The following is an 11924-nucleotide window of genomic DNA, read 5'->3' as shown; positions in this document are numbered from 1 at the left end:
ACGAGGAGATGAGTACTGTCCGGTGTGATGAAAGGGGTTCATGAGTCAAATATTCTTCTCTTTTCATCAGTGACATTTTTATGATTACCACGTTTTTATGGCCACCCATTTTTTGTAGTCCACTTTTTCCTTTTTTTTTTGGGGGGGGGGCACATATTTGTGGCCAGATTTGGTTTATGTGCTGGGGGGTCGCGTCAGTCCCCGGACGGCTAAAAATCCTTGACAGGTTTCGAGTGTGGATGAATGTAAGAGAGTCTCGGGCTTTGCAGGAGCAACATCGTGAGTTATGTACCAAGGATACCTGGTATCCCCAGAGGTGGGTATCATTCATCAACTGTCAACGCGATCTTCTGTGTCATAAAACAAAGCAAAGCTTAACGGCGTCTGGCTGTCCATTATTTACATATGAACACACAAATGGGGTCCTTACCGCGGCGAGGAGGATGTGCGCCGACATATTTTATTTTGATGACGAAATTATGCATATCAGAACAAAAAAATACCGCGTGAACGAGCTGACGCGCATGTGTATGCACGCACATACACGCACACGCGCGCAGGTGCACACAGACACACACACACACACACACACACACACACACACACACACACACACACACACACACACACACATTGCGGTGGCGTATATACCTTCTCCCGTAAGACAAGAGAATGGATCGAGCAAGGTTGAATGCCACACGATGTTCAGTTATGAACAATTACTTGAGAGGACGTAAAAGGGCAACAATATACATAGTAATGCTGAGTGATTTAGTCATTGGGAGGCGACTGGGAGGAATGAGAATTGAGCGAAAAAGAACAATGAAGGGGAAATGTATTCTTAGATATGCACAACATAGACACACAATGGGTTGAAGAAACTACAATAGTGAGATGAGACGACACACCAACAGAGTTGGGTTTCCTGCTAACAGAAAAAAAAAGGTTAATGGCGAGTCCTTGCATTACCAATATCCTATGGGAGTGATCACTTAATTCTTGAAGTCCAGTTGGCTTTAATGACTGCAAAAGAGGTATGAATCATATATACGGGGGGAGACAGAAATTTGTGAAGGCAAATGAAAAAAGGTATATGCTTTTTTTTTTTAGGAAACAAGCTGGGGAGAGTTTGGAGACAAGAGAAATATGGAAGAAATGTAGCATCTTTTTTAATACTCACAACTCAAGAGTGGCAAAACACGTACTCGTAGCAAAAAAGGGGGGAATTGAAGAAAAGATTGATTTAAGAAAATATATGAAGAAAAAATCGAAAATAGCTCATGAGGTAAGACGAAGGAAAAAACATCAACAAACTATAGAAGAAGAGAGGAATACAAGAAAATCAGAAACAATATGTAAGAAAAAAAATGGGAAGGATGTAATTGACTAAAGTAAGAGTGGTCCAAGATTGCTTTTATAAATTTGCTGATGGTGAGCTGAGATACAATAAAGAAACATAGTTGATAGCAGATGGAATAGTTCACAAACAAAAAATACAAGATAAAATGTTAAATAAGATTTTCTCGTTTGTATTTAAGGCGAAAAGCGATTTTGAAGATGGGGAAAAATAACTGAATATACAGACAGTGCTGAATGACATGAAAACGGAGGCGCTAGATGTGAGAAAAAAAAAAACCGCGCCGTGTCCTGACGGGATCTCAATTTGGATTTTCAAAGAATATAGAGAACAAGTAATGAATAAAACTGATGAATTGATTGTATTTCCTTTAGAGGAAGGGAAAGTAACAAGGTATTGGAGAGAAAGGGCAATTGTGTCCTTATTAACACTGAGAACAAGAGAAACGCCCAAATTATGGGGTTGTGGCCGTGACCAGCATAGTAGTCAAAATGTGTGAGCAATTGTTAAATATAGAAAAATATTTGAAAGGAAGGCTATTCGTCAATTTTTTTTTTTTTTTTTTTTTTTTTTTTTTTTTTTGCTTAAAAATGGGTTGATATTCTATGCATAACTTGATCTGGAGAAAGTTTTTGACAAGGCATCTCACGAAATATGTTTTGTGAGATACCTTATACACTGATCTAGAAATTGAAATATATATAACTAAAAAAAAGTCTGCTGGAATGAATGAAGAACTTCCTGGAGAACAAATTGATGAAGACGTTTGTGAAGGATATGATGATACTAGTGGAGCCCCACAGGGCTCGGTTCGGGCACCAGCAACGTTCCCGATCTATGTCAGTGACGTGATGGATGGAACAAACGGTCATCCCAATCTATTTGCTGACGATGTCATGATCATGAAGAGCCTGAGAAGAGGATTTCGAGCTGAAGATTTAGATAAGTGGTATGAATGGAACCAGAAGTGGAGAATTAATTTAAAAAAAAATTGAAATTATTGGCGACAGAAAAAAGTAAGAAAAGGTTATTAATATGAAACGGGGAATGAAGCAATTACAGCAAAATACAAAAGGGCGGAAGGTAAGAGAACTAGAAATAATGGAGCGGCTTGTACCGTTGTTTACTAATATATAAGAGGGACATTCTACAACATGGACGAGATGAAAAAACATACGAGAACATTTGAAGAAAGAACAAATAGGCTGAAACAGTCGACATTAGAATAATGAGGAACAGTAGATGATATGGAAACAGTATTCGGAACAATGAAAGGAGTGAACATAATCGACAATTTCTTTTTCTTAATGTGTGATAGACAGAAAAATCCAGCAATTGCATTTGGACTCGTCCTGTTCGTGGCTGGGGCTCACGTCATCCGACTAAAGTCGTTTGGCTTTGGTTTGATCAAATACCTAAAACGTAGAAAACATTCTAATCCAATGGTTCCCAAACAATCTCATTTGGCGTCGTCCCCTTTTCTCTGCCCGCACGCCCCTCCACACATTTTTTTCTCTCTAAATTATACATATTTTTTCTATTTATATTTTAAGAGAAGACGGGTTGGGGTGATTGTTAGGATTATACTTTGCGCGTAGGTAATGACAAACACTTGTTCTTGGAATGATTTCACTATTCTTATTAAACAATGATTCCTGAACTGGTGCCATCACGCCCCCCTTTGTGTCCTCTCTGGGGGCCCCGGGGGGGGGGGAGGCAAGGGGGCGCAGCCCTAATTTGGGAGCCCCTGTTCTAATCAAAATTAGCCTTAACCCTATCTTGTCCAGAGTACCGTCTTAGCTGAAGAAAGCCGTGTGACGGTTAAAAAAAAAAAAAAATGGAGCAAGTGGGGCACAATTTCAGGAAGAGCAAGAAGACACATTTCATCTCCTGCTGCTCTCCCACTATGTCTAACCGTGTGTCGACGTGTGTCAAGACTTTGATGGAACGACCACTTCACTACAGGAATCTCTAATATTAGGAAAATTCTGAATACGGGAAATACTGCTTCCTAATGTCCTGGAATGTTTTCGGAATGCGTTTTCCCTTTGAATATTGGAAAGTTCCGAATATAAGATTGGGAACAGAGAAACTATTTGGGCTCATCAAATTTGGCTCTGGCCAACACCAGGCGATTGTTGTCAGAGGCAAAGGACTGATGACATATTATCTCTAATGACGAGGAGAACTTTCGGCAAACAAATAAAATCAATTGGCGGCACAAGAAGACATACAGACTCTGAACCTTAAGTAAAGGCGACATAAGAACGAGATAAAGAGAAACGAGATCACGAGGCGGCAGGGAATGTGAACCTTACGAGTAGGTGATATAAGAGCGAGACAGAGAGAAAGGATGAATATATGCAGATGAATCTCCATCACTTTGGGGACCACCCCTCCAGATGAGTAAAACATCCTCAAGTTTCAGTGGAAACCATAAATTTAAGTCACCGAATTGCAAGGGACCCTCAAAAGTGTTTTATTTCCTTTCAGACGAGAGGTAAAAAAAAGTCATAAAAACATCTTGATGTATATAATGAAATAGATTAGTATCCATAATGTACATATACATATGTTATATACACATACGCATTTATGCATATGCATACACACACACACACACACACACACACACACACACACACACACACACACACACACACACACAGAGAGAGAGTCTAGATAAAATGAGATATGGAGACGGCACACCATGAGCATAGCTCCCCTTCCTGTAAAATACAACTAGGTAAATACACACACACACACACACACACACACACACACATATATATATATATATATACATATATATATACATATATATATATACATATATATATATATATAAATATATACATATATACATGTGTGCACACAGCCACTTACACGAATACATATACACACACAAACGAACATATACAAATGAGCACATACATGCATATGCACAGACATATACACATAGGTACATATGCACATGTACACAAATATGTACACATACACGTATAATACACATACATATATGCATACATATACGTACACATAATGCACACATATACGTACACAAACATGCACTCATTTACCTACACACATCCACAGATACATGCATATATAAATGCACACATATATACACACTTTCAAAGAAATGCCAACACAGAAATACATACGCATTTAAACAAATACACACATACTTTCATGCTCATAGACACATGCACATATATGTGCACATATACTTAGGTGTACAAAATACACGCACACACAAGTTCAAACAAAAACTCACATAACGCATACGCACACACACATGCACACAATAATGAAAAAGGCTATCAGCTACAATACTAGACTTAGAGGGGGGAAACATAGGACTTAGATATGAAAGTCGAAGGACTGGAAATGACAAAAGGTAATTGCAGTGCACTGATTGCGCCTTGGGGGAGGGGGAAGTAGTCACGAGAGACTTCGAGGGATTAGTACTTGTGTCAAGGGAAAGACAGATGAAAGCAGGCTTCGATGTCGCGATCATCATTGCGAAAGCAAGATCGTGGTGGGGCCGGAATACGTCATGGATACACTTGCATAAAGAAAATGGGATGGGTAAAACAGATAAATACGAGTGAGAAGAAACTAGCAGTATATCAGTATTTCATCCCGGGATATGTGTAATATATGCGTTGATCTTAATTTTAAAGACACAACTTACTGATCAGGAATCTATAATGAATTTATTTTTATGTTTATTCCAATAAAGTGATTCTTTTAATGCTGAAGAAAAATGAGAAACGTAACACTTGAGAGAGGAAAACAAAAGTTGAGAAGGAGAAAAAAATGATCCATCGTATCCACTAGAGAGAGTTTCTCCCGACCCGGGGTCCGTGACCCCTTAGGGGGGGGGGATGCCACAGAGTTTCACAAGAGGGTCCGTCCGTCCACAAGCCAGAGACTAGTTGTCGTCAGTTGCACAACTAGTTGTCGTTAGTTGCACAACTAGTCGTCGTTAGTTGCACAACGATTAACTTTAGTGATGAAGTTGTGGTCTCATGGAGGCTGAAGAACAGAATTACATAAGTGTGGTATACATGAGAGAACAAGTTTGGAACCGCTGCGCTGGAGGGTAATAATCCCAAGGTCAAATCGTATAGAAATAATGCCAAAGGACTGATTGGGGGAAAAAAGATGAACAGAAATTCGAGGAGAAAATTGAAGTGAAAGGTAGACCATTAAAAGGTAAAAATAAAAATGAGAAAAATTATGAGGATACTAAAACAAATGCTTGTTTGAACTGTGATAAAAGATGGAAAGAGGACCAGATTATGTCAAAGATGATAAAGTGGAAGCCTAAACTGAACAGTGTCGGAGAAATTATATCAACAGGTGTGGGAATCTCATCTACTGCACAAAATTAATTAAAAGGCTCATTTACATGAGGTGAACGCCGAAAAGGGTGGAGTAGAGCCAGCCCTAAATAATAAATTTCAGGTCACAAGTTACAGTAAATGAGATAATCAATAAGGTATGAGATCTAGCAGACAAGGACAGGTTCAAGAATGCTTGGATAAAGAGGGCTGCAACTAAGGAAGAAGGAACGAAAACTAGAGAGCCAGTAGTTGAAGTCGGGGGGAAAAGATTTTTTTTTCTTTTTTTTTTTGAGGGAGAGAGGATATAAATTCTGGATTTTTTTTTTTTCACAATGGAAGGAAACTAAAAGAGGCATTCATTAAGGCAGACGGTTGGTACTGGCCAGGTTACAAAATGGCTATTCATTGAATGCAAATGAAACATATGTATAATGTGTCTAGTCGAAACCAAGCTTCCCAATAATGTTTCCAATAGGGAACACAATGATGTACGCAGTAGGGAAATTGTCAATAAAGGAAAGACAAAGGAGGAGGTAAAGCGATGATGGCGCACGCACGCATACGCGCGCGCACACACACACACACACACACACACACACACACACACACACACACACACACACACACACACACACACACACACACACACACACATACACAAAAAAAGGTCTCCAGGCATAAGATATTACTGAGTGACTTGTTCCGCAGTGGTGTCACAAATTTCCCTAAACTGTTGACTGCACATAAAAGATGTAGCCAGTACCTCGTTCGGGAAAGGGAAAGAGAGAGAGAGAGAGAGAGTGAGAAAGAGAAAGAGATAGAAAGATAGATAAGTAAAAACATATATAGAGATACAGATAGATAAAGTGATAGACAGAGTGATAAACAGATAGATAGATAGATAGATAGAGAAAGAGAAAGAAAAAGAGAGGAGACTGATTATTAATTAATCTGTTTATTAATATAATTTTAATATTTATCTAAATATCAATCTGTCTATCTGTCTGACTGTCCTGTCTGTTTCTGTCTCTGCCTTTTTCTTCGTCTCTATCTCTGTCTTAGTCTCAGGCCTAGTCTTTTTCTGTCTATTTGTCTGAGTTTCTGTCTGTCTATTTGTCTGAGTCTCTGTCTGTCTATATATATTTGACTATATATCTATTTATCTATTATTATGTTTATTCAAATATCCATTTATTCTCTCACTTCTTTATTCATTTATTTATTTGTCTATTTATTTACTCATTTATTTATATATGTGTTTGTTCATTTAACTATTTAGTTAATTACTTTTCTCTTCCTCTGATATCTTAAAACAGTGAATCTATAGAACACTCAACTTTAAGAGAAAATACGAAAGTAGTATGTCATATTTCTGCCCCACGCAATTAAAGAAAGAAAACGGTCTTGGCTTTTGGTAGTCGAGCCACCGTTGCTCCTTCTGTTTACACCTTTTGTCATCGACGTCCGCGACATCTTGCGGAAACTCCGTGTAATGCATCGACACTTCAGCCAATGACATAATTGTTTCGAGTCACGGGACCGATTTCCACCAACCACAGTGCTGCTTCGTCTCAAAGTGAAAACCAAATCGAACGGGCGCCATATTAGCTTAATTGGTTTGTGCCGAGTGTGGTCGTTGGGCCTTATTTGTTTTTTTTTTCCGGATGAAGAAAACTAGTGCCATGAAAAGGACCGCGATGTCCTTCCAGTTTTTTTATGCTACGTATGACTGCAAGTGCTATTCTTGTGTTTTACTTCAAGAAGACGGACCTTTGTTCAGCTTGATGAACACTTCTGGCTACACCAAAATCAAGGTAATTGCCAAGATGCGTCCCGGCCTTCTTATTGACTGAGGTATGTAGGGGAATCTATGTATGGAGCTATCTAGGGGGGCTATTTAAGGGGGTTCGGAGTACAACCCACAGCGTTGTTAGATTACTTTAGGGCTAGGAGGATCCAACAAGTGGGCTAGGTCTGCCATCCCGTTCTGGGTGGACGGACCAGGTTGGCTCAGGTTAGGTCAGACAGCTCAGTTGAAAACGACGTACCGGGCAAGCCAAGTTTTCAACAAAAACAACTACTGTCGTAGAGCCAGATGTGGAGGAAGTATATCAATCAATATTTTTTGCGATATATATTTTTTTTTACAATGTAGAGATGGAGGTAAACTTCTTCACGACACAGTTTCCCTCAGCCAATTAGAGTCGCCTAGGGGATGACTGGGAACTTTCCTGTTAATGCCCCAACCACTATTTTATTTTTTATTTTTCTGTTGTCTTTGATTTTGTTTATCTTAGGTTAGGTTAAGTTAGGTTAAGTTAACCTAACCTAACCTAACCTAAGATAAACAAAATCAAAAACAACAGAAAAAAAAAATTAGTGGTGGGGCAATAACAGGAAAGATCCGCAGACTGAACAAATGTAGATATTGTGAATACAAGAGAAATGAAAGTATTTTTTCAGTTATGCACACCTACGCGAGGTAGGATTAGGAAAGTTAAGTATTAAGGTAAATTTTTAGAAGTGCTCACCTACACGATATAGCAATAGAACATTAATTATTAATTTTGTATATCATAATACATCAACGTAATATGCGATTTTCCTGGCGGAAATTAATAACAAAAAAATTGCTAAAACTGATTTACTAACGAACGAAATCGCAGTGGTTGAATTATACGCCATGTCTGTTTTGATAGATCCCGAGGTCGAAGAAATGAATAGATGATGAATTCGTCTATTCTAACCTAACCTAACCTACTTAACCTAACTAAGCTACGTAACCTAACCTATATTTAGTAATTCGGTACCTCAAATTCTAAAGATCATCCGGGTCGTTGTCGTCGTCACGTATGCTGACGGCCTGATTAATTATTATTGTATCTCGGACAATTAACGGACGACGGCAGAACCCCGTGTTCTCTTGTAAAGTCCAAGGAAGCCCTATTGTCTTTGCAACAGCGCTTATTAACGTCACCTGGAGTTGGAGAACACCCGGTACACAACGTTAAAACCATCGTCTGACAGTGACTGGACTGGATAGACGACAACATGGCGTCTCGACTGCATCCTAGCGGCTTCATTCGTTAGTAGATTTGCTTGTAGCAAAGTTTTTTGTTCTTCATTTCCGTCAAGATCGCATATTACGTTCATGTATTATGATTTGCAAAACTAATTTTTAATTTTCTAATGCTATATTGCGTAGGTGTGCACAACTAGAAAATATACCAATATTGATTTTGTAAATTATAATATATCAATGTAATCAATATTTTTCTTGGCGAAAATCAATACGTTACTAAAAGCTATTCACAAAGTCGGGTAGACTCCTTTAGGCGCCATCTTTGTTTTTACGGATTCGGAAGTCAGAGACGACGACGACAACCACCACCCTGATGACCTCTCGGATTACAGGTACCGTATTACTAAATGCAGGTTAGATAGGTTAGGTAGGTTAGGTTAGGTTGGGTTAGGTTGGAATAGACGAATTTATCATACTTTAATTTCTTCGACTTCCGCATCTACCAAAACAAAGATGGCGTCTCAAGCAGTCAAAGCGGCTAAATTTGTTTGTGCATAGCTTTTGGGAACTTTTTCCATCATTTCCGCAAAGAATAACGTATATTACGTTAATGTATCATAATTTAAAAAATTATCTAATTTTCTATTGTTATATCGCGTGGGTTTGCACTTCTACACGAAAAGGCTTCGAAAAAGACAATTCCAAAACACGTCACAATGATCAGAGGGGGCCAGTCAAAGAGGCTTTGGCCTTTTTCCTAGACATTTTCATCCTGTATCCCAGCCTAACGTAGCCTATCATTCTCTTCCTTCATCTCTATGGAACCACCTCAGTACTGATTGCAACCGGTGTGCATTCACTAACTCGTTTGAGTTTACGGTATAAGGCCCCATTCCTGCCACCCACACCCCCTTTGGGTCCCAGAGGGGACTCTGGGCTCCGCGGGCCGGATGTTGTAGCCTTTCTTAAGGGGGAGCCTTTTTACTGCCTTGCTTTGGATGACACTATCATCTAAAGATTGACACGTTTGAAGAGAATGTAGACATGTATAGAACAATTAGCACCAACATCAGTTTGATTTATAGCTGAAACTGAAAAAGAAAGAAAAAAAAATGGGTAAGGGATTGCTTGCTTGGGAGTGCAATGCCCAGGGGACTGGGGCTTCTCCCGAGAAGATAGGCTCTATTACAGGAAAGAAAGGGATATTATTCATGCATTTATGAGGTGAAATGGGTAATCTCCACTGCCAAACAAGCATCGTAAAACTTTTGTGACGCACACAAACACACGCTCACACACGCGCGCGCGCGCCCACAAACACGCACAGATACACACACACACACACGCGCGCGCGCGCGCACAGACATACACGCACGCACAGATACACGCACGCACAGATACACGCACGCACAGACACACACGCACGCACAGACACACACGCACGCACAGACACACACGCACGCACACACACGCACGCACAGACACACACGCACGCACAGACACACACGCACGCACAGACACACACACACACACACACACACACACACACACACACACATACACACAAACACGCACACACACATACACACAAACACGCACGCACACACACAGACACACACACACACAGACACACACACAGACACACACACACAGACACACACACAAACGCACGCACATTCCAGGAAGTAACGAAGGTAAAATACAAAAAAGGTAAAAACACTCCAACTTCTATTATTAACTTCTCCGGTACTTTGAGAGAGATGCCAGAGACAGCGTGGAATGACCCGTCAGGTCTGCTGAGAACGAAAGGCGCCGGCGGGAGGACAGGAGGGTGGAGAGGGCGAGCGAGCGAGGTGGAGAAAGTGCCCATAGAAATAATTTCTGAATTCACACACACACACATGCACTGTTTTAAAAATAGGTATGCTAATTGTAGAGTAAGAGGTAGGATTACACTAGCGTTAGTCCTTTCCTATACACGACAATTAGGTGAATACACACACACGTGTACGCACGCGCGCACGAGCTGCAGATGGTGTGCCTTTTTTGGCATTGGCTTCATTGGGTGCATCGATCTGGTGGAAGATAATGATGTACCTTGTGTGCTTTTTTCTGGTCAGACTTTGGACGATTTCGATGGGGCGATGGGCGCTGCCCCCAAGAGAGAGGGAGAGAGAGAGAGAGACAGAGAGAGAGAGAGAGAGAAAGAGAGAGACAGAGAGAGAGAGAGAGAGAGAGAGAGAAAGAGAGAGAGAGAGAGAGAGAGAGAAGAAGGGCCACGAGACATCGAGTACACTTGTCCGGCGCCAGACGATTTTATTCTCTCCTAAAGAAAGGTTCTTCACTGAAGGAGGGAAGTAGGCTAAATGCACTTAATGCACTGACTCACTAAGGTCTTTGGCCACGTGCTCGACTCGTGATCAACAACCTTTATTCTCGCGGATGAGAGTTTCATATATCGCATAGAAAAATCTGCGGAAAATGCTGACCTAACATACACAAATACACACACACACACACGCACATACACACATACGCACATAGATGCTGAGTTTGCAGTCGAAGATGGCACTACTACACCAGCAAGCCACTTGGAGCGTTCCGTTTTGCCACAGCCTTGTGTATCCGAAGACTCTGGAAAAATCCTCCACAGGGTACAGGTGACTGCAATTTGACCCTACTGCCAAAACACTTGGGGCCAAGGTGACAGCTTCGGCCGCAGGAACACGACCCTTGACAGACATCAGGGGTTTTCTTGGCCCGCCAGAGATCCACGGACCAACACACGACTTTGAGCGTCTGGACACAACTGCTTCACGATTGGCTGACAATCTCACTCTGGAGAGGCAGTGGGTGGGGTGGCGGCGGGTGGCTTAGTCTAGTGGGTGGTGGGTGGTAGTGGCGGCGGCTGTGGGTGGTGGCGGGAGGCGGGAGGCGGGGTCTCGGGCATGGTCTGCACGAGACGCCACGACGCCGACGCCGCGCCATCATCGTCCGTCCCTGGCACTGGTACCAAGCAGGGTCCGGCCACCGCCGTCTCCGACACCAGCTCTAACTCTCAAACCTTATAACTCTGGAGCTCTAATTTAAATTCTAATACTAATGTTGATGTTTGATTATGCTGAAGTAAACGCGTACACCAACACCACCTATACAAACTTCAAGGTCAACATTAACGCCAAAACACAAGATC

The 11924-nt window shown here is 41.1% G+C and overlaps 1 protein-coding gene across 1 annotated transcript in view; it reads right to left on the bottom strand.

Annotated features, from left to right (window-relative positions):
• The window catches only part of LOC143029029 (uncharacterized), a 29171-nt gene extending 17650 nt beyond the window's left edge, over nucleotides 1-11521 (bottom strand). Inside the window, exon 1 of the mRNA XM_076191368.1 lies at nucleotides 11272-11521. Within this exon, the coding sequence (XP_076047483.1) occupies nucleotides 11272-11475 (204 nt within the window). The 5' untranslated portion in view covers nucleotides 11476-11521. The remainder of the gene's footprint in view (nucleotides 1-11271) is intronic.
• Nucleotides 11522-11924: the final 403 nt, after the last annotated feature.

Source organism: Oratosquilla oratoria, chromosome 10 (assembly GCF_046742065.1).
Source record: "Oratosquilla oratoria isolate Oo_2021 chromosome 10, ASM4674206v1, whole genome shotgun sequence".
NCBI lineage: Eukaryota > Metazoa > Arthropoda > Malacostraca > Stomatopoda > Squillidae > Oratosquilla > Oratosquilla oratoria.
The sequence above is the reverse complement of the archived record's forward strand: the minus strand, read 5'-3'. Positions and strand labels throughout refer to the sequence as shown.